Source organism: Python bivittatus, unplaced genomic scaffold, assembly GCF_059951505.1.
Source record: "Python bivittatus isolate LINGU-HERP-01145 unplaced genomic scaffold, Pbiv_v1 ctg000440_np1212, whole genome shotgun sequence".
Classification (NCBI taxonomy): domain Eukaryota; kingdom Metazoa; phylum Chordata; class Lepidosauria; order Squamata; family Pythonidae; genus Python; species Python bivittatus.
In genome coordinates this window covers 3,834,229-3,857,912 of record NW_028277063.1, presented here as the reverse complement: position 1 = coordinate 3,857,912, position 23,684 = coordinate 3,834,229, and the positions used below count along the sequence as shown (strand labels likewise).

Below are 23,684 nucleotides of genomic sequence, written 5' to 3'. Positions count from 1 at the left end.
CCTGCGAGATGAGCCTGCCCCCGGGCACCCCCGCTGCTAGGATGCTCTTTGTTATGGCTCTGGCCTGCGCCAGCCCTTTCCTGGATCTGCGGCGACGAACCATCAACATTCCCATTATTTTCAGTGGTTCAACCTACACACCTGAAAGTGCCCGGTTCTCACCTGAGGATTTTCGCAATTTCTCAATGGAGATCAACCCCATCCCTGTAGTTCTGAATGATACCAATCCTCGTAGCCTCATTGTACGGCTCTGTGATGTCCTCTCCTCCTTGCATATCCATGGAGTAGTTTTTGAGGATGATACACGTACAGAGGACGTAGCCCAGATCCTGGACTTCATCTCAGCACAGACCTCAGTTCCAATCATTGGCATCAATGGAGGATCAGCCATTGTTCTTACTCCCAAGGTAACATAACCTTCTGTGCTTATTATGGTGCGGCAATAATATATTCTGCAACCTGAATATATCATGGAAGCCTGATCACTTAATGGAAATTTGCTTACCCTACATACAAACAATTGCAGAAAAAAGGCCCTCAGTACAGAATTTAAGTGCTAGATATACATATATGTGTATACATGGGGGAGGGGATTTGGTAGGGATTGAGAAATACTAGGGGAGCTGAAAAGATCAATATTACTGAGTTGTAAAAGTATCATAGTACATCTTCATTTTCAATTATAGGTAGGAGTTAGTAGATCAAACAAGATGGTCTAATTCTGTTCATAAACACTTTGGGAATTATTTTTGTGAAAGACAGGTTGGTGGGGAGGACTGGGTTGAAAACGTTTTGGCAAAACTTAAAACTGAAGCTTATCTCCTCAATTGAAAACATTTAGAAAGTTCTCTTATGCTTTATTTGAATCTGGATGAAAAATGAATGGAAAACAGTTTCTGTTTTTCAGTCTGATCACTTTTGTCCTCTCTAAAATCCAGGAGAAAGGATCAACTTTCCTGCAGCTTGGTTCCTCAACCAAACAACAGTTGCAGGTGATGTTTGAGGTCCTGGAACAATATGACTGGACAGCATTTGCCGTCATTACTACACTGTTTCCTGGCTATGAAGATTTTGTAGATTACATTGAGGTCCTGACCGATAGTAGCTTCATTGGTTGGGAGCGCCGCAGCACTGTGACCCTTAACCTCACCGATGACCCAGATGGAGCCCGTCTGAAACGCCAGCTCCGGGACATAAATGCCCGTATCTGCCTTCTCTATTGTTCCCGTGAAGAAGCAGAAAGCATCTTCCGTGCCGCTCGTGAAGTCAAGCTTACTGGCCCTGGGTATATTTGGTTCATGGCAGGTGCCAACTTTGGTAGAACTGCATATCTGCCTGAGGAACTGCCCGAGGGTCTCTTCATGGTGCTTTCAGCAGGATGGAAAGATGATCTCTACCATAGAGTACAAAATGGTGTGGCCATAATTGCCAAAGGGGCTGAGGCCCTCTTCCAAGTCTACGGCTCAATTCCAAAATTCAACAGTGACTGCCGGGCACCCAATCTCACCCAATTCAACGAGAACCTACATCGGTTAGCAGGGAAAGAGACTGGGGAGGGAGTTCTAGGTGGGAGGGTGGTGCAGTCAAGAGGAAACTACTGTTCCCTTCTAGAACAACTTTGACCTATTCCCACACTATGCCTTCTTCTCCACTTGCATTCTTTTCCTGATTTGCACATCATTCCACCCATTTAAAACAACTTTCCACCATCTGATGCCCTCCAGATGTGTTGGACTGCAGCTTTCACCTTTCCCAGCCAGCATAAGACTATGTTGTATCTAAGACACTTGGAGGGTGTTAAGTTGGAGAAAGAGCATCTTAAGCAATAACAAGTCTTGTGTCCCATAAAAGATGTGTAAGCTTACATATGGCATAAACTTGAATGGACTACAGTTGTATCTAACCACGTGGATTCCAGCTCTGTTCCTCTTTGTTTCTGACATGGCATAATCATATTTGGACACCACACTTCCCTTTGGCATTACAATACTGCCTCCATAATGGTATTCCAAGCTGTATTTTTACCTTCAGATGCAGCAACTCTGATATTCTTCCTTGTAGTGTCCAGAATAATGGATGTTGAGATGGGCTTTGGTTGCTTAATTACAAGTTTCCTTTTATTTATCAGTTTCAGTCCCACTCATCATAAGACCCTTGGTGGTTCAGCAGCTATCAGTGTCAGTTCTGCCATTCTAGGTGATTTAGCTAGGTTACACAGTAAGGATAGGAACAACCTCCTTCCTCTCTGGCACGGTTGCTTCTCTGGGACTTCTTTATTTCGCATTATTTTTACTTGAAGATGCTCAAATGAAGGACAAACAAATTATTGGAGAAAAAACAGGGAGATCTTGAAGCTAGACCCATGCCGTTTCTGTTTGGTAGATGTTTTTCCCATTGGTCAATGAAGTGATGAAAGGGGATAGATGCAAACTTGGACAAGAAGACCAATCACATGGTCTATAGTGAGTGGCATGTTCACAAATCAAGACAAAACCATTTGACTACTATGTGGAACAAATGTAAGGAAAGCATGAGAGGGATCAGCAATGGGGACAGCAAGTTGAATGCTGATATTCTTTTGTATTGTTTCAAAGATGGGTAGAGAACACTCTAGTTTATTAGTGGGGAAAGTCACTTAGATTTAGTTGAGGGGGGCTAGAGATCAACTGGCTTCTCTGCAGAGGCCAAAGAATAGCTCTGCTTCTTTTTGCTCTTCAACTTTACCTGTTCCCTTCCACTTCATACTCACAAACTGAATTCTTCGCACATGTCATCCATCTCTACTCAAAATGGGCTTTTTTCTTGGTTTCTTTTACAAGCCTAATCTACATCTTCCCAGTTATTGTGTCTCATACATTAGATAAAAGTTCTTGGTGTCAGGCATGGGGACAAGGGAAAAGGTAGGGGTTCAAAACATAGATTGGGGTTGTCCAAAGAGCTTCCATTATGTCTTTTCACAGATATTTCATGAATGTCACATGGGGTGACAAGGACTTCTCCTTTAATGAGGATGGCTACCTGATCAATCCATCCTTGGCTGTAATCTCTCTCAGCAAACATCGGACTTGGGAGGAGGTGAGTTTAAGCGGGGGTTGGCAGAATGAGCTGTAGGTTGGCAAGAAAGATGGTTGGAGGGCAGGAAAGTTTAGAGAAGGAGCAATATGGAGTGAAGGTGACTTTGGAGAAGACATGGTACATGTGAATTGAGAGTGGGGAGGCAGGTTTCAGGAAGTTTCTGAGGGCTAGAAACAGGGAGAGAGCCATCAGGTCTTCATTCTAAGTCACCATCATTCACATCTGAGCTCCCTACAGATAAAAAAGAGACCAAAGAACTTTTAATTACTCACACAAACAAGCTAAGCAAAACCAAATTTTACAACCACTGTGTGCCTTCTGGCCAGTAGAAGAGTGCAGTGGGCTAATGGATACAGTCCTGACTCCAGCTTTGGAAATTGCTGAGGCTGAACAGTGAGTCAAGCTAAGCTGCTGAATGATGCCAAAGGACATGTTTCTTGACTGCCCAATATCTTTACTTCTGTCTTGGTCAGATGTTCCCAAAGGAGGGTAGGTGAAGGATGAGTGTAGTTTAAGGAAAAAAGTTGATGTGAAAATTCAAAACTGAATATAAGAAGTTGAATTTGGGAGCCCCTTTTTTGAAAGAAATGTCTGTCTCTTTGGATGGGTAGAAACAATTCTTGTATATGGAATGAATTTGGCATCCCTTTAGTGGCCTGGCAAGACTATGAAGATTGGGGATGTATCTAATCTCTTCTCTTTGCCTTGGGAGGCAGGTGGGAAGGTGGGAGCGTCGAATCTTGAGCATGTCACGATATAGGAAATTCCTGCAACCGGTGGATGACAACAAGCACTTGATGGTGGCAACCTTGGAGGAAAGACCCTTTGTAATTGTAGATGACATTGATCCTGCCACCAAGACTTGCATCCGTGACTCGGTGCCCTGCCATCACCCTCTCAACCACACTGACAGGTATTTTCATTACGCTTGAGAAGCGTCCTCATAGGCATGGCAAATTATATTTATTCTTAAACTTAAATCCTTCCTGAGAACTATCAGAGCACCTTGTGGGGCTTATGTACTTATTCCCTTTATATTTTATATTTCCTCCAAGGAGCTTGGAATAGTACATGTTGTTCTCTTCCTCAGCTCCATGTTTTTTTTCCCCCTTTACAATACAATTTTCCTCCAGTCTCAGCCAATGAAATGTAAGGCTGGCTGAAGAATTGAGTTCACACTAACAACTATGCCACACTGGCTCTTGCTTACTTTCTGCTCCCAAATTACTTGCTGAGTTCCTTTTCCCTTTCCTTACATTGTTCGCAGCAATCAGTTAAAGAAGCGATGTTGCAAAGGGTTTTGCATCGACATCTTGAAGCGTTTGGCAAAAACTCTGGGCTTCACCTATGACCTCTACCTTGTCACCAACGGCAAACATGGGAAAAAAGTCAATGGCATGTGGAATGGCATGATTGGAGAGGTAATTGGAGAACTAGGAGCCTTGGCTTCCACACAAAATCTTAGAAAGGTGTGCAGGTTATTCCTATTCCTGTTCCCAACTTCCTAAACCCCAGCCACTCTTGTTCTTCTTGAGTCTTAAGTCCTGCTTCCTGGATATAGTATGGAAGAACAGGGCTATTTTAGCAGTTCATTGACGGTGATTGTATATCTAATCTGCATCACAGCTTATGGGAAAGCTGCCCCTGGCCTTAAAACTATATATTTCTACTTCTTAACATACTATGCCTTGGGCAGGCAGAATCTTCTTGTCTGGCTCGTAGATCTCAGGATGTTTATTTGCCTCTTGCCTCAGAAAATCCAGCACACTTTCATCCTGTCTCTTTCTCCATTAGGTGTTTTACAAGCGAGCTGACATGGCAATTGGATCCCTGACCATCAATGCAGAAAGAGCTGAAGTCATAGATTTCTCGGTGCCCTTTGTTGAGACAGGAATCAGTGTCATGGTGTCCCGCAGCAATGGAACGGTTTCACCTTCTGCCTTCCTAGGTGAATTCTCAGCCCGAGATTTGGGCAAAGAAAAAAGCATTGGGAGGGTGGATGTGAGAAGATGGACAAAGAACTTCCAGGTCACTCTTATTCCAAAACAGCACAATAGAATCAGACACAAGACTCTTAAACTCCCCCATACTATCATCTGCTGATTCCAGAATAAGGGCTTACTCAGTCTCGAGGAAAAGATTCCCATAAATCAGCAAGCTTGTGTCTTGAATTTTTTCTTATGGTTTTATTTTGGTATTAGTCATCTGACATGGAGGCTGAAAAATGAAAAAGTGGGGCGAACATCTTACTTCATGAAGGAGAGGGGTTTGTTTGTTTGTTTAAGTCAGTTGGGCACCCACCAATTTCTCTTTCCCTAGAGCCTTACAGCCCTGCTGTTTGGGTGATGATGTTCGTCATGTGCCTGACGGTCGTTGCGGTGACTGTCTTCATCTTTGAATATTTCAGCCCAGTGGGCTACAATCGCAGCCTCAGCAACAGCAAACGTGAGTATACTGCTGCTTCAGGGAGGGAGGGGGGGAAAATTTGAGCTCCCTCTGGAAGTCAAGCAAGGCAACTTATTGGCTCTCAAGCCTCCCCAGGACAGGTTAGTTTTTGAAAGCTATTTTCTCCCCCCATCCCCCATCTGCTTTCTAGGTACTGGAGGCTCCAAGTTCACCATTGGAAAGTCAATCTGGCTGCTTTGGGCATTGGTGTTCAATAATTCTGTGCCTGTGGAGAACCCCAGAGGGACCACCAGCAAGATCATGGTGCTGATCTGGGCATTCTTTGCTGTAATCTTCCTTGCCAGCTACACAGCCAACCTGGCTGCCTTTATGATCCAAGAGGAATATGTTGACACTGTGTCTGGGCTCAGTGACCAGAAGGTGAGAAGAAGGGGGTCGGTGATGGGGTCCATGAAGAAAAAGTGTAGACTTACTCATCTGCTTCCTCTTCCCTATCCCCAGACAGACATATACACATAGTTGCCCTGATTCCATTTCACACTCCTCATTTTCTTTCATGGTGCTTTCCCCTCCTCATCATCCTTAAAACAGTTTTGTTTTTCCACCATTAAAAAAAAAAATGAGGCACCAGATAACGAAACTTGACCTTCAGCCAGGTTAAACGGATTGGCAATTCTGCTGTTTTTTTGAACTGAGGTGGAGATGTAGGTTCTGGTGACCGAAAACTCCTTGACAAGTCCATTGCTCCAGTATTTTACTAACTTAAACATCAGGGAGAGGTATACTACTGGTACATTTTAAGAGTAAGAGTAGAGTTGCATCTTTGTTTTTCTACACTGTCCATTTTCATCTAATATTTCCTGACAAACCAAGATCTTACAAAGTCTGCTTACAATGACTTAGATTTGAGCTCCCTGAATTTTACTTGCAAAGAAGCTTGTCGTCCAAGATAACCTTCCTTTGATCGAGCCATTCAGACTTTACAAGGTTTATTTTAAATAGTGTTTGGAAGATGTACCTGGCTGTGATCATGCAAACTCAGCAAATGGAAAGCTTGCTCCGAACCCCAAAGAGGTGGCTCAGGAAATGTCAGTCAAGGAGAAAGTGGAATTGTCCAGAACAAGACAAGAAGGCAGGAAGCTACAAAGTTTTTTGTTTCCCACTCCAAAATGCCAGAATGCTATAAAGTCTATGATTGTTGGGAAACTGTTTGTAAAGACCTTGATGGAATTGAATTTCAGACCTCCTATATAGAAAGCAAATGTGTTCATCATATTACAGTTTGTACTACCCAGCATGTGTTCTCCTTGAATTCAGTAATCCTTCCTTTGGAGAATTGGAACAGGCCCTGGTGACATGCCTATCTGAAAAACGGGATAGCTTCCAGATCTACATCTGCCATGAATCCAGCATTGTTTTGTAATTTTTAAATATTATACCCTCCTGTCTGTCCTATAAAAAGGCATTTCAGTAGCCAATACAGATAATCCTTGGTTAACAACGGCAATTGGGCCTGGAATTTTCATTGCTAAGTGACACGGTCATAAAGTGAGACGAAGTGACCACATCACTTAGCAACGGTAGTTCCAGCACTTCCCAGTTGCCATCATTAAGCAAATCCCGCACCATCGTTAAGCAAGGACGTCATGTGGTTGCCATTTGCGACCTCCTGCCAGTTTCCCCACTGACTTTGCTTGTGGGAAACCAGCAAAGAAGGTTGCAAATGGTGATCGTGTGACCACAGAGGTGCTGCGACGGCTGGAATGTCTAGGACTGGTCATAAGTACCATTTGTTCAGTGCCGTCACAAGTTCAAATGGTCACTGAACAAGTCATCATTAAGCGAGGACCACCTGTATTTAATTGCAGACACGGAGGTTGTATTTTGCCGAGAGAGAGATTACACGGACATAATTAATAATAATAATCTATAAACTGTATGCTAAAGTCGATTCCCAATTATTCTGGGTGGCTCACAACAAACCAAAAAATTACAATACAATCAATAAAAGATAAAAGATGGCAAGCACGACAGACTGGACAGAATGAAGCCACGGGTCTCGCTCCCCATGTTTGCGTATTAAGGTGTAAATTACCAAAACCAGTGCATTTCCCAACCTGATGCCTTTAAAGCATTGCACTTCAACTCCCATCCTTCCTTCCAGCATGGGAACTGAATTCCAGTACATCCAGAGCATACCAGGTTGCAGAAGATGGACAGGGCTGTTGGGCTCATTTGTCACATTTAGTAGCTCCACAGGGCCCTCCACCAGGAAGCCTTGCTGGTACCCAGCATGTACTGGGTGTATTTATAAACCAGGACGTGGCTGATTATCGCCTGGTAATTAGCCCCTGACGAACAACCACAGCTGTGGGAAGGAGGGGGCCACGCAAACCGGACCAGCTGTGGCAAGGCAGCCTAGCTCCCATTGAATCCCTTTCGTTAAGAGCTAACAAGCTGGGGTGTAATTAATAGACATAATTAATGTCCAACAAGAAACGCAATCTCCGATAAATATTAAACAGCTCAGATTAACAAATTCACACTGAGTGAGGAGGAAGGGAAAGTTAGCAATTGGAAGCAGAGAAAGGAAAGTTCTGCAAAATGTGCTTGAAATGGGCATTTCTTTATAGATTTCATACTCTGAATTAAGCCATGCTGAGCCCAGTCGCTTTCTTCCTTGGCAAGCGTATCTAGGACTGCAGATTTAGTGGTGTAAAATTCCACAGCCAGGCATGTTAATGTGTTACAATGCTACAGTGAAGGATCTTTCAGTAGCACCTAAAAACAAACAGATAAATTTGAGATGCTAGCTTTGAAGGAGCAGAATTGCTCTTCTGGAGCTTCTTGTGGTGCAAGGCACTGGATTTAGTTCTTTCGTAGCCATGGGCAACCTAAGGTCTCCTTCCCCTGGCCTCGTTTCAAAGCCCCCCGCAAACCTTCAGTTCAGAATATGATCAAGAGAAATATGTTGCTCTCCAGAGGTGAGAGAAAGAGGTTGCTGGAACAGCAGGAGAAGGAAGAAGGCAAAAAAGAGGAGGCCCTGCCCACTGGTGGCTCCAGCCCCACAGATCACTGGTATGTGACCCTCCCATGTACAGCTGTTGAAGGAAAAACCTTCTCCACCACTGCTGCCTATTAAAACAGAAACCCTCCCTTTGTTTCTCCAGCCAAGAGACGCAGTCCATCCAGCCCTATTGAAAAGCAAGCCAGTTAACCTTGAAGGTATCACAAGCCTCTTTCGTGTTCTTAGCTACAAACCGTTCTCCATCTCCGCATCCTCATATTCTCCTCCCATGTATTCTTAGCCACCTCCGTTTATCCTTTCTCTATTCCTCTTTTCCCCTGTTCCTTGATTACCTCCACTCCTCTATCAGACTCCAGATAATCTGCACCCGTCTCCCGCGTTCCTTTCCAGCTTTCTCTCGATGCTTTTGTCTCGCTAATGGTTCCTCCGCCATTTGGCAACCTAGTAGCCTTTTTCCATGATCCTCATTTACAGGAATCAGTCACTTCAAAGTGCTAATGCTCTGATTTTTGTCCCTGACTAGGGATGGGTTTAAAATTTGCTGCTCCCTCAATATCTACCACCATGCTGAAAGAGGGCCCAAGGGCCCCCAGAATATGAAGCACTGAATTGGCTGAGGAATCTCTGAGCAGCCAATTTTATGAGGCTTGAAACGTGACAGAGATGTTTTTTTTCTGTCTACAGCTTTCTGAAGCCATCTCTTGGAAAAGAACAAACAGGCTGTCCCTGCCCTTCATACTTCTAAATGTGTCCCAATCTATTTTGGTATTGCTGATCTCTGTGCACCTCTCTGTCAACCATCATTCTCTGACAACTGCTGAATCCATTACCCAGAATTATCTTTTCATGGCGTCCATCTATTTCTGAGACCATTGGAAGCCTTGCTTCCATCCATTTGCCCATCCCCTTCTTGCTCTTGCCTTCTAAATTGTTTGTTCTCCTCTTCTTTTGCATAAAAGATAAAGTTAATTATTCACCCTCAGTGTTTGTAAGCTTGGATGGATGGATGGATGGATGGATGGATGGATGGATGGATGGACGGACGTATCCTGAGACAGAGAGAGAGAGAGAGAGAGAGAGAGAGAGAGAATCAGCCTCAAAAAGCTCTCTGTTACTTCTTGTGCAGCCCTCAAACCATCTCCAAAATTCAGCATCTCTCTAGACTTTTCCTAAATAACACTTTCATAAGTGTTCTTAACTTTTAAGCACCCAAACTGTAAACCTGGTAATTGATTATACAACCTGTAGGGTTAATAACCAGTTGTGCTGCATGAAAGTGACATGGAGAGTCATTATGAAATTCAAGGTAGATTGGGAAAATAATATTTAGAGCAGTAAAATGCAATAAAGAGTGTTTATCTTCCTTCCTGGCTGTTACTCTGTGACTCGGAGTTGTATATATACATTTTTTTCTGCTAAGGGAATGAAGCATATTTGGCCTCATGTTCTTGACTCTAAATGCCTCTTTCCCAAAGCTGTTTTTAATTACAAAATGATATTGGAGCTTAGTTATACCTGCTTATATGTGTCAAGTGAGGAGCCCCTGAGACCTATTCTCAGATATGCCTTCAAGAGATATCAGCATCATTCACTTGGGTTGCGGGTAGCACTTCGATTGCCAGAAAAATAAAATAAAAGGAGAAACTCTGTGACTACAGTATATCTCTGGAAAAATCCTCCTGATAGCTAATGCTTCCCAGTGTTCTTTCTAACCTTCCTCAAAGTCTTTTTGTTAGCATAAAATACAAAGAATAGAAAGAGGAATTAGATCAATATATAAATATACAGTCATCTTAAAATAAACAAAATTTTCACCAGTCCAGCAGTAAAGTCATCTGTCCTAACCATCTGCCAGCTAGCCAGCTCTGTACTTATCTGACCCCCTGACATATGGGAGTCTCCTTATATCTGGAAATCCTAATGTTTGGAGATGATTTCTGTTCTAATCAGTGCTAGCCACACATCATGTATTTCACTCAGCCAAAGCACGGAAACCCCCAATCATCTCTGATAGGATTAGTCCCTTCCTTCCTTCCTTCCTTCCTTCCTTCCTTCCTTCCTTCCTTCCTTCCTTCCTTCCTTCCTTCCTTCCTTCCTTCCTTCCTTCCTTCCTGTTTTCTTTTCATTTCTAAGGTTGGAATGGCAAGGGTCTCCCCCTCCAACAGTTCTTTAAATGCCCGTTTCATTTGTCTACTCTTAACAGTTCCAGAGACCCCAGCACCATTATCCTCCCTTGAGATTTGGCACCGTTCCCAATGGTAGCACCGAAAAAAATATTCGGAACAACTATGGGGAGATGCATGAATATATGGGGAGGTACAACCAGCGCAGTGTGGAAGATGCACTTCAGAATCTACAAACCGGGTAAGGAAAGGGGGAATGGCAGAGGAGAAGGGTATAATGTTGGGAGATGGGGGGTGGAGGGGGCAAGGTTCTCTGTTGTCTTTTCCCCTCATGTCTTAATTTAGTGACCCAGATTTTAATCCTGTCTCCTGCGGCCTGGAGTATAGGGTCTGTGGTAGCTCACGTTCCAGCCCGGTGTAACATCTGAAGACCTTACCAGCAAACACATTCCAGCAACTGTCAGAGTTGCAGTCATACACCCTGCAAAAATATCCGTGTTTCCCCTTCCTTTGCAACTCACAGCAGGAAAGGGATATTAATTGCTGTGGCGATTACAGTGTGACATTTGATTAAGCAAGTGTCATGGGCTGCTGTTGGACGTGGCTGGTGACATGGCTGACTCTCACACCCACATTATTTTGTGACCTTGTAACACAAGTTTGTTAATTAGTTTTTATTAAATAAATCTTAGTCAAGTTAATAATGTGAGTTTTGGTCAATTAATCAGTGAGTCGGTTGAAATACTCACAAGAAAAAGGAGCTCTAAAGGCAAAAAACGCATGTTTTGTTTTCAGAGCATGCACACTGGGACACAGAAAACCTCTCCTTAGAAGAGGCTTTCCCCTTTCCCTCTCATGTGAAAGGAATGCCTCTTCAAGGACTTGTATTATTTAAAAAACAAAAATGTGAAAACTCGCTGGTTTATCAATGGTCAATGGTTGTTTTGGACAATAAAAATATTCTGGATCAGTTCAGTTCAACCAATTAATCAATGAGTCTGCAGGTCTTCTGAATACTTACCTAGGACTAAGTCTATGTTTAGAGAAATAAATACATCTGCCAAGGCTAGGTATACCGTTCTTGCGTCATGCCATGAATACATGTTGGTCCGGCTGTGCCTACAGTACTACTAAAAAGGGCTTCCTACTGTTCCTCACAACAGCACTCTCTGTGAATATCTATGAATTCGTGCTGATTTCTTTTTGAAAGAGACTAAATAAGACAAGCCCCCACCCCATGAGGTATTCCGTGCTAAGGGAATTATGCAGCGTTATGCCCTTAGTAAAACTGCTGGGGGGGCTTATATGTGAATTTCTAAATGTTTTGTTTGTGAATGTTTTGCGACTTAAATACTATTTTCCACGATATAGGAGGTATCATAGCTCAGCCTCCTTTGAGCAGACATATGGGTAGGGTCCTCATCGCCATTGGAACAGCTGTCAAGCCTGCTATCAATTTAAAAAGCCAACTGGCTGGGTTATTATAGATACATGATTTACTATTTAATCCTATATACAAAGATCACATTCATATATGCTGCTAATTAAGACAGATTAACAGCTACCTCATGATTCTGCGGAAAATTATCAACACTCACACACATACATTAGTCTCTCTAGTTTAGTTAAAAGTGAATTTTAAACTGAAGGGAACATGTTATATTTTATTATTTTATGTGGTTGTTTCAACTCCTGCTGAATTCTTTTTACTTTGTATCTGGTCCAGTAGCATGGCTTCTACCCCTGTGCCTGACCCAAATCCACAGCTGGTCCCAGACATCCTAACATTGCTGGAATGTGCAAAAATGTTGTACAAGGAAGCAGAGCTATAGACAACTCACCAGCCTGGCCCGATACAACGTTCACTGTAATCAGAGGATTGGGCTATTTATGAGTACAAGGAACTAGAAGTAGCAAAATCATACAATTAAAGTATCTAAGAAGAGATAGATGAAAAAGTGGAAGGGTATATCATATCAGTGAATCAATCAAATGGAGGGAGCAGTGAAGAAAAAATGAAGCATGGTGGAGGCCACAATTCAGTTCTAACAATAAAGAACTTCTTTTCCTTATATGCTTATGAATTGTATTCCCAGTGCTTTAAACCTCTGCCTGATTTTTTTCTGTTTTAGGGATCTTAATCAGTCATAAAATAATATCTCTGTATGTTGTTTATTGGGATAGACTGAGGATTAAGATATATTCAGCTGTGCTGCCAGACCAGTCACTCAAATTATTTGCTATCTTCTTCCTCCTGACAATCAACAGACATGGCTTCCTCCTGGTTAGCTAACCCAAAGCTAGCCAGTATTTTGCCTTTCAGAAGAACAACTCGGCAACTTTCTATGCATCTACGAAACCGGCTCCCTTTTAAGCCACTTGGGTTAGACTCAAAGAAAACTGTACTCTTTCAAGATTCAAAAACAAATGTCCGGTTTATTTGGAACAAATGCTTAGGTTCAACAGTGGATCAGTTTCAAAACCAGAGAAATCAAATGTGCGTACTCACCTGGCAGGGGAGACACCTTGATCATTAGAAATCAAATGTGCAGGTCTTTACAGCCTTCCCTTCAGGGTCACCCATCTCTGTGTTCCCCCAGTTCATCTCAGCCTGCCTTCTTTTCCTGACTGCAGGAAGCTGGACGCCTTCATTTATGATGCAGCCGTCCTCAACTACATGGCCCGCAAGGAAGAAGGCTGCAAACTTGTCACAATAGGAAGCGGGAAAGTCTTTGCTACGACAGGCTATGGTATTGCATTGCAAAAAGGATCCAAATGGAAACGGCCCATTGACCTGGCTCTGCTTCAGTTTCTCAGTGATGGTAAGACCTCGCGGATCGGGGCCTGGTTGTAAGGAGGGAAATCGAAATAGAAGCCAGGATGCCTGGGTTAGAAGCAAATGATGAATTGGGATATGGAGGGCACGTCTTTTTTTTCCCATTTCTGAGTGGAGAGTAGCATTCTTTCACCGAGTGAGAGTTGAGGGGATAGAGAGGAGTGCTGCAATGGATCTTTTGAAATGTATCAGTGTCTAAAAGGAAGAGTATGATTTATTATGCTAAGTCAGCGATTCTCAACCTTGGCAACTTTAAGATGTGTGGGCTTCAACTCCCAGAATTCCCCAGCCAGCATCCTGGCTGGGGAATTCTGGGAGTTGAAGCCCACACATCTTAAAGTTGCCAAGGTTGAGAAACACTGTGCTAAGTGGATACACCTGAGTAAGTGGCACTGGAAAAGGTTTTTTAACTATATAGCTCCACTGGACTGTGAAGAGATCCAGACTGAAAGGGCAAAATGTGATTCAGAGTACCTGTGAATGTCCACATAGCATGTCAGGAGCACCTTAAAGCAAACACGTATTTTCTCAGGATTGACAAATGCAGGAAAAGACACAGCTACTTTAAGATGCTATGTGTGGCCCCCTGCATACTCTGAGTCACATTTTGCCCTTTGGAGCCAAATCTCCATATAGCTGTTACCCAAACTGTATGGCCTAAATTGGTAACAGCTTCCCGTATGGGGCATCTGGGAGCTATGTCTCAGACATATATTTAAAATAATTCCTAAAATTCTAAACCCGAGGTTTATGCATGGCCCATGCTCTCTTCTCAGATGGAGAAACCAGAGTCTTCATCTGTTTGCCACCAAAGTGGATTAAGCAGCATTGCTGTGATAAGAGAACATTCTTCGTGGTCAGCTAGAAATGGCCATGATCCTATTTTTCTCTGCATAGATTCTTCTTTAAAAAAATAATTTTTATTAAAAGGTTTTACATATATAACAAGAAGTACATTCAAAGAAAAAGATATAGTAAATATGAAAGAGGAAAAAAAGAAAGGAAAGGAAAAGAAGCGACAAAAAAGGAGATAGAAAAAAGAAAATCCAAGAATAGAAAACATGAAAAGAGATATAAAGAAATGGCTTCTGATCTTCCTCTCGACAGCTATACATACAATTCTAATCAAACCTCTCTCTCTAAGATTACGTCATAATTCCCTTCTTTCTAGAACCTATTCTTTCTAATCATCAAAACCATAAATCACAAAATCATTTTCTTTTTTACGCAAAAAGTCCATAAGTGGTTTCTAGTCATTGATGAATGTCAATAATGACCTTTTCTCTAATCAAAGAAGTCAGTTTGCCCATCTGCAACTTGCATTGACAGCAAGTTCTGTCAATTTCAGCAACCGTTCCTCCATGGTGGGTAGTGCTGAATCTTTCCATCTTCGTACATATAATAATCTCACCACAGTAATCATATGTTGAAATAATCTTCCATGACTCTTTTCTAACTGTGTATCTATCAGTCCTAAAAGTAAAAGCTCTGGCTTCAATTTAATATTAATCTTTAAAATCCTCTGTATCAATGTGTGTATTTGAATCCAACATTTTTTAGTTTTTTACATGTCTGCCAAGCATGATAGAATGTCCCCTTCATGTTGTTCACATTTCCAACATACATTTGGAATGCCTTTATACATTCTAGATAATTTCTCTAGCATCATGTATCAATGATACATCATTTTATAAAAATTCTCTTTAAAATCATAACATAATGTAAATTTCAACCCTTTTGACCACATATTTTCCCATTGATCCATCTGTATTATTATCAAAATTCTTAGCCCACTTTATCATACATAAATGTTCTTCTTCCATTTCAGATTTCAACAAAAGTTTATACATTTTAGCAATTACATGTTCATCATTGGTACACAACTGCACTTCAAATTTTGTCTTCCTTTGCTCCATACCATAAGTCATTTTATCCATTTTAAATCTTTTTGATAACTGTAAGTGGTAAAACCATTGACAACTGTATCCTTCTGCCATTAGTTGCTCTCTTGATTTAATTTTATATTCCCCTTGGTGATTCTTGAGTTTGAGTTCATTATACAATACTACTTTAGTAGTATTATATAATTATACAATAATACTGTTCTGGCTTACATACAAATTTGACTTAAGGACCTTGTGAACAGAACTTGTTCTTAAACTGGGGACTACGTACATTCCATGTCCTCAGTATGGCACATCTAATAAAGTGGTTTTTAAAATCCACATTAACTTTATTGTACCATAAATATCCATGCCATCCAAACCTCAGGTTGTGTACTTCTAACTCTAAAAGTCTTTTGTTTCTCAGCAACACCCATTCTGTCATCCAAACCAAACAGCAAGCTGCAAAGTACAATTTCAAATCCGGTAAATGTAATCCTCCTCTTTCCTTTGCATCTTGTAACATTTTGTATTTAACACGTGTTTCTTTCCCCTTGCCGTACAAATTTAGATAAATCTTTTTGCCGTTGCTTGAATGGTACATCCTTTGTCAAAACAGGTATTGTCTGAAACAAAAACATCATTCTAGGCAAAACATTTTTATCACAGAAATTCTCCCCAACAGTGACAGTTTTAATTTCTCCCATCTTAACATATCCTTCTTAATTTTGTTCCATGTCTTAACATAATTATTTTGAAATAACATACAATGCATATTTGTCATAGTGATACCCAAGTATTTTACTTTTTTCTCAATCTTAAAACCAGTTTCTCCATCGGTTCTATTTGATCTTCTATTTTCATATTTTTTGTTACCATCTTCATCTTCTGGTTTCTGTGCATAGATTCTAAACTCCAGTCAGCACTGGCTAGTTTCCTTTTAACACACACTAATTATACATTTACATCTGCAACCAAGATTGCTAAATATAAAATTGCATGTTCCTTTTGTACTGAGAAGTCCAGGTTTAGTTTCTTTCAGATGAAATACAGATGTAATATCAATTTGATTTACAAGTAGAGCGTAATAGAAGCAAATGGATATTCCTGCCACAAGCAGCAAATGTACTGATCTTGTATCAAAAATCAAGGAAGAGAGAACAAAGCGCTGCGTGGCACTGGCTGCTCCATCTTCAGCCAGCAAAATTCATCTTTCTTCCAGTTCAAAAATGCAAAATAGTTTTTTATCATCACTTCCCAAACATTCGTGATAATTGCATTTTTTCAGTGCTGCAGACTCAAATTCATTATAGCCTGTGCAAGTCTATTTTTTAAGTCCCTAAACAATTGTTTATGGAAAGGGGCCCCTTAGCAGCCTCCTCTCTCCTTCCACTCGCAGCATTTGGACCATTCCCTGATATCCTGCAACCTGTGTGGTCACATACCAACTTCTCTGTTGGGCACTGGGGTCTTGTCAGGGATGCTGGGGACGTGGGATGAAGACAAGCAACTTTTGGCTCTGCTGCCCCATCTTTGCAGCATGCATGTCTGAGCTTCAGGTTTTCCCACGGATGGGAATTCTAATTTCATCCCACCTCCCCACTATCCCTGACAAGATCTCAGTGCTGTCATATCATGGTACTCCTTTGCTTGTCTTTTTAATAGAGCCAAAGGGCAGCTTAAAATCTTCCCTTGGCTATGGTTACTCTGGTTATTTAGAAATCACTAAATGAATGGGCAGAACATTTAAGTAACAACATTGGTGGGAGATGTGGCCCTGATAGGATGCCAATTTCTGTGCTCGGCCATTGGTCAATTGGGGTTCACTCCTATGATGCTATTTGCTGTTGAGGTTGAGAGGACGGGGTTAAGAGTGGGTGAAGATTTGAGGAGTGAAAATGAGGCACTGTACAAGTGCCCTCCAATGTTGGTGTGGTCCTGGATCAGCCTTCCCAGCTCTGTTTGTGAATACCACTGGCAGATTTCTCTAGCCATCCTGTATGCTGCTAATACAACCAGAGGGCACCAGCTTAAGGCCGTGCAAGACCATCACTGCTACTTGGTCATTTAAGACCTTGGCAATCAATTTCTGCCCTGAAGAGGAAGACTTGGCATTTTATGGGAGGAGGGAAAGGACAAGGGAGAAGTACATCTTTGTTTCAGATGAGTCCTATTGCAATGTTATGAGGGAATGACCTTGGGAGACAGGATGAAGAGCCATAGCCTAGACAACAGTCTGATAAATGAAATCTGAGTCTGAAGGAGGGGTGGTGGAAAAAGCATCTCAGAAGGAACCCTTCTGAGAAGAGAGAGTAAAAGTAAGAGGGTACTTTCAGACTTGAAAGATTCTGTTACTGAACCTTGCAATAAAGGCAGTGTTAGTACTCATGGTTGGTGCTTCTTGTCTGGACTACCTCAAAGGGCTGACACCGATCTATTTCTACCCCCCCCCCTTTGTTTCAGATGAGATCGAGCTCCTGGAGCGCCTATGGCTGTCGGGGATTTGCCACAATGACAAAATTGAGGTGATGAGTAGTAAACTGGATATAGACAACATGGCAGGTGTCTTCTACATGCTTTTGGTAGCCATGGGACTAAGCCTGCTGGTTTTTGCCTGGGAGCACCTCATCTACTGGAAACTGCGTCACTGCATGAGACACACGGGCCGGCTGGACTTTCTGCTTGCCTTCAGCAGGGTGAGCTTGCAAAAGAGGGTGCAGTTTACATATACTCCCCACCACTGTTTGCTTCCTTCTACAGACTTCTTCCCAGCTTCTCTTACTTCTGTCCTTTTATCTAGAGCTGCAGGAATTCTATGATTGCATTGCTCAAATATTCCAAGTAGTAACCGATACAGAAATCAGCATTTTTAGAATTTTAGTTTTGGGTTAAAAAACACCCATAGGCTTGGAGGATAAGTGTGTATGTATAGGCAATGGAATATGGAATCTCATAAACAAGGGGAAAGAGCTCATCAAGATTTCAAGTGGGACTGTTGGGTCTGACATTACCTATGACTAAATTATGCAAAGGAAATCAACTTACGTAGGTTTGCTTGTTGTATATCATTTGTACAGAACATGGAAGTTAGCCTACTTGAGATAGAAATCAGCTATTTTTAGGTCATGCATTCCTACTTCTGTTCTCCTCTGCCCCATCTCTTTATCTAGGCCTGTCTACAGATGTATATAAATTGAATAATAATCCCACTTTTGAAGCATACACAGCATGTTTTGGTCACATAAGGAAATCTCTTCTCCGGGGAAACAGCTGTAGTGATTTGTAGCAGAAACTAGCTTGCAAACATAATTCATTTGTTAGTGCCTTTAATGTAAAAAATCTACCTCTCTGCATTAAAAAAAAATTTTTTTTGCACTTCTTTTTAAATTAAGGCAGACTATTAATATTCTGTTGAATAAATCTGTTTTCATTCATCTCAAGGGAAAAAAACTGGCTAGCTTGCCTGAAGAACTGGAGGTGGGGATGTTCCAATGAATCAACATTTAATGTGCTGATTTGTGTGTCTATCAAATGCAGTGACACATTGGGAGAAGCCAGGCTTACTCCTAGAAGTGGGGTGGAGAGAGGGAAATACATCAATCAAATGTTAATGTGATGTTAGTCTGGAACCAACAACTCCATGCCTCTCTTTTTTAAAAAAAATAATCTAGATTATTGGTGACTAATTTCTAAATAGTTGGGGAGTGGGAGAGGGAACAGGAGCCATTTATTTGACTTTAAAGCCTAGTTTTGAACTTTTACAAAAACTGTGGCTCCACTAAAGGAAGCCTAGGCAGCATCAGGCTTTGATGTGGTTTTGGAGGAACTAATAATTACTTGCCATAATCAGAAGATTGTGGTCCCCACAGTGTTGTTTTTTTTTAAGCCATTTTACTTTCAAATAAGTTGGTAGCATAGTGGTGAGCCAAAAAACACACTTTGTGTAGTTCTTATTTGCAGATGTTGATCACTTTATAAAACCAATTAAAATTGCTGTTGTCTAGCACTGAAGTTAAGTTTAAAAAGGGGGGGAGAGACCCCATTTATCCAGGTAGCAGAAATCCCATCCCCCATCTGATTTTTCTGCTTGCTGCTTGATCCCTTTTAGTTCTAACTGACTAATTGGATTTCTTCCATCCCCACCCATTCCTTCCGCTATTCCTCCTCTCTGTTTCCCTCCATTCACTACCCTGGAGATCTTTCTCTGTAACCAATGATCTATATTGAAGGACAACTTCAACAACATAAGAGAAAGGTCTCTGTCAGTAGCAGAAGGCCGCACATAGTGGGAACTGATCTTACTTAGCCTCAGGGTGGAAGGATTCATGTGGTGTGCCCATGAGTAAGAGAGAAGATGGGAAGTCATAGAGTGTATAGAGGATGGCCTGGAAAGACAGAGGGAAGATCCAAGGCAACAATCAGATAAACCTGGCTTGAGCCCATACCAAGAAAGAGACTTACGAAAATGCATCAGACAGCATCCCCAACCCCCTCAAATTCACATGAAGATAAAAGAGGGAGGAGAGGAAGCACATTGAGGAGAGGAAGCACATTGAGAAGAAGCACATTAAAGAAGGACATCCTGTTACTATAGCTGTTCTAATAAAAGTAGATTTAGGCCCACACAGTGTCTGTTTCATAGTCTGGTCTACCTTATAGGGCTGACCAAAGTAAAGAATTCCAATTCTTCTAGAATTCATAGTGCTGCCTTGGTTCATCCTGAATAGGTACATTATGTGAGGGTTCATTAGGATGATGCTTCTCAAACTGAGGGGTTGATATAAATACTCAAAAAGAATAAATTGGCTGAGGAATTTGGAAGCACATTGGAGAGGAAGCACATTGAGGAGAGGAAGGACATTGAGAGGGAGGAGAGGAAGCACATTGAGGAGAAGAAGCACATTGAGAGGAAGCACATTGAGGAAGCACATCCTGTTACTATAGCTGTTCTAATAAAAGTAGATTTAGGCCCACACAGTGTCTGTTTCATAGTCTGGTCTACCTTATAGGGCTGACCGAAGTAAAGAATTCCAATTCTTCTAGAATTCATAGTGCTGCCTTGGTTCATCCTGAATAGGTACATTATGTGAGGGTTCATTAGGATGATGCTTCTCAAACTGAGGGGTTGATATGAATACTCAAAAAAAATAAATTGGTTGAGGAATTTGATGCTGGATTACTATGCTCCAAGTAAAGCTATTGGATGGCAATCAGAGAGGGTGGTGGCCAGTCGTGTGCAGAGACTCTGGGTGGTGACATGCAGAGATGACATAGGAAATGGACAGATGGAGAAGAAGTGAAATGATTGGTGAAAGGAGGTATCTGTACCTCACTGAAATTCTTAAGTTGCAGTTAGAAGAAGGTAATTTTATAAAATTGAGGGACAGTGCTTGTTATTGTCATAATCATTATCATCATTGCAGGTCAGGAGTTATTGCAGGTAGATAAAAAGGTGTCTTAACTTGAGTTAGATCCCTGGTTCAGCTAGCTCAGATATTGTCTCCCCTCCCTTGGCAATCACCCTGTAGGAGTTCAGGCAGGTGAGATCATGCTGAGAACCCAACCTAGAACTTTCTTGGTACAAAACTGATACTTGACTGTCCTGCCTGCACAGGCATCATCTTAGGGAACACTCTCTTGTTCCTAATTTCTCCATTGCATTGTCTGTAGTAATAAAGTTATACCAATTTGCTAGAGGAAGAAACATAGGTATAGTTGAAGAACCTTCTTATGTATATCATTTTCTTCCATTTCTTCCAGGGCATGTACAGTTGTTGTAGCAGTGAAGACCCCAAAATACCAGACCAGCAGCAGTTGCCCATCCTGAATCATACCTACGGACCCTCACGAGGTGCAGCCCCAGCACTGCCCAGTCCCCCCGGGCCTCCTCTCCCCTGTTCCAGCTTCCTGCCTCGTGAACGACGCATTGTGGAACGGTGGCGTCATGCCCGTAGCCCCAATTGTTACAAAGATTTGTACCCCCCAACACCTGCAGAACTCCCTACCACCAAACCCCCACGCCACAGCCTCAAGAGTCCTTTCTCTGATGGCTTCCACCGGTTCTATGGTCCCATTGAACCCGAAGGCCTCTCGGATCATGTCAGCGGCAAAAAAATGGCACCCTGTCAGCTCTCTCCCCCACAGCCTTCCCGTGGGCTGGAAAACCCTCCATCTTACTTTGCTATAGTGCGGGAAAAAGATTCCCCAGACATGCCACCAGTGGCATCAGGTTGGCAACGCAAATCTCTCCGGGGTTTATATGAAAGTTTCCAAGCAGGAAAGGGGACTGGCCGAGCTTCAGAGGTGAAAAAATATGATGGTCCTTCAAGCAGTTATGCAACTAAAAGCCCTTGTGAGTTGGAGAGGGGCAGTGCCCGGCCTTTTGGGAAAGAGCGAGGCCGGTATGGCTACACCCGTCTGTCCTATGAAGATGAACGTTCCCCACCTGTTCCCCGTTACCGACACGCTGAGGAGGCATCTCTGCCACGAGCTGAGCCAGAAGCTAAATGCCCAACCACGTCAAGCCGTGAGAGGAGCTCCCGGGCTCACATCTGCCGCAGTCATTCCCACCCGCTTGCTGTCGGTGCCAGTTTGCGCAGCCAAAGTCATTATGTGGACTTTTCAGACTCTGATTCTGACATCTGTGAGAGAGACAGTGATGGCCACAGCTGCTGGTACCAGTCACCAGATTATTTCTGTACCTACCCCTCCCGAGAGAGGCAGCTCTTTGCCACACACAAGCCCCTGCACTACTGGTCGGCTGACAAGTTGGCAAAATGCCACGGATGCCACGGTCCTTGCCAGCACTGCCTGAGCTTAGAGATGCTCCCGCCACCCACTCCGCCGTGCCGCAAGGAAGCCTTGCACTATTTGAGCTGCTCTGAAGAGCATTTGGAACGCCGACTGGACTGGGAGCATCGACACTGTAGCCACTACGGTTGCCTGGTTCCTCGGCATCGCCACGGTTTCCACCGACGCTGCCACCATCATTCCTGTGAGCTGGGGCCAGCTGGTGGAGTCCTCCACCCAACCTCCCGTAGTCTGGAGGACCTCAGCTCCTGCCACATGATGCGCTGTGGGGCTTCCCATCGACACCAGGGTGGCTTCTCACCGGAGTGGCTGCCACGCCGGGTGAGTCGAAGCGGGGAGCTTTTTGCCAGGCGTGGTTCGGCCCATTTCTCCAGCCTGGAGTCCGAGGTATGACCAGCGACAGGTGGGGCGGGCGTGGGAGAGGGGTAGAGAAAGACGATTAAGATGAAATAACAGAAAAAGACTGAATTGTGGTTGAGCCCACAGTTGAGACTGAGAAGGTGGAGATGGCACTGTGGCCCAACCCAAGGAACAAAGGCAATACCACGAAGATGACCGTGGAGAGGGGGATGCAGATCAGGGCCACCAATGAACCCACCAAGGCCAAAGGCAGGCCATCAGGATGCCACCAAGAAGAGATGGCATAGTGTCATATCTCCCTGCCACAGAGAAGGGGAATTGTTCAACCAAAAGAGTATCACAGATAAAATCCACAGTGGGGACTGGAACCACTAATATTCTCATTAAAAAAAAAAAAAATCAGAAGGGAGAACGGAGACGACATCTCAGAGAGGGGCAACACTCTGCTACTGCTACCCCAAGTGCCACCAGAATAGCTCCCTGACAAAACACCCAGTCCCTTGCACCAGCCAATTTGCAGCAGGGGGGTAGAGGGGAGCTGTTCCCACCTGCGTTTCCATAACAGACCTTTTATATCCAGAAAAAGGGCTTTCCTGCCACTCTGTGGCACATCAGTGGGGTGGGTTCCTCTGGTCGGTGGCAATTGGCTACTGCAACAGCAGGGCTGTTCCTCTTTCAACAAGAGCCAAGCGAGTGTCCCGGAAGATGGGAGCGTGGTCCAAGGGCGTCCCTGTCCTCCTACAGACTGGCAGCTGGGGCGGTCAGTGCCATCAGGCTCCAGGGCAGGGGGTGGGGCTTGGAGGACAACCTCCACACAACCGTTCGGACTTTGCGGTGGGAGAGGATGTTAGGAGACAAAACTGTGACTTTGTTCAACAGAAAACTGTGATATTTTTCCTGCACATTTTCCTCTTCTCCCGTCTCACTTTCTTTGCTCTTCTTGCGCTTACATTTATTTCTTCCCTTTTTCCACTGCATATATAAAAATTGCAATCATGCCCCCATCATGAGGGAGATAGCAACCCATGGCAAACCCCACCTCACAGACAGTGAAATGCAAATTCCTCTACTTTGATGCTGTGATGGACGTAAATAAGTAAATAAAGCAATCGCAGCCCCGCACTTCACACATCCCAACCAACCTCATATCCAAAAGGGTCTTT

At 43.0% G+C, this 23,684-nt stretch overlaps 1 protein-coding gene across 1 annotated transcript; it reads left to right on the top strand.

Annotated features, from left to right (window-relative positions):
• The first annotated feature begins 8 nt into the window (after positions 1-8).
• GRIN2D (glutamate ionotropic receptor NMDA type subunit 2D) lies at positions 9-22,554 on the top strand. Its single transcript, XM_007432150.3, has 12 exons — positions 9-407; positions 939-1,531; positions 2,961-3,075; positions 3,792-3,988; positions 4,343-4,496; positions 4,870-5,023; positions 5,395-5,520; positions 5,672-5,901; positions 10,713-10,873; positions 13,267-13,454; positions 17,815-18,047; positions 21,112-22,554. Exons 1-12 carry the CDS (start codon positions 9-11, stop codon positions 22,552-22,554), a joined length of 3,993 nt encoding a protein of 1,330 aa, XP_007432212.2.
• Positions 22,555-23,684: the final 1,130 nt, after the last annotated feature.

Coding starts and splice junctions, on each gene's coding strand:
- GRIN2D (XM_007432150.3), top strand. CDS start 9: ATGAGCCTGCCCCCGGGCACCCCCGCTGCTAGGATGCTCTTTGTTATG. Junction 5,521..5,671: donor CAGCCTCAGCAACAGCAAAC/GTGAGTATACTG, acceptor TCTGCTTTCTAG/GTACTGGAGGCTCCAAGTTC. Junction 13,455..17,814: donor GCTTCAGTTTCTCAGTGATG/GTAAGACCTCGC, acceptor CCTTTGTTTCAG/ATGAGATCGAGCTCCTGGAG.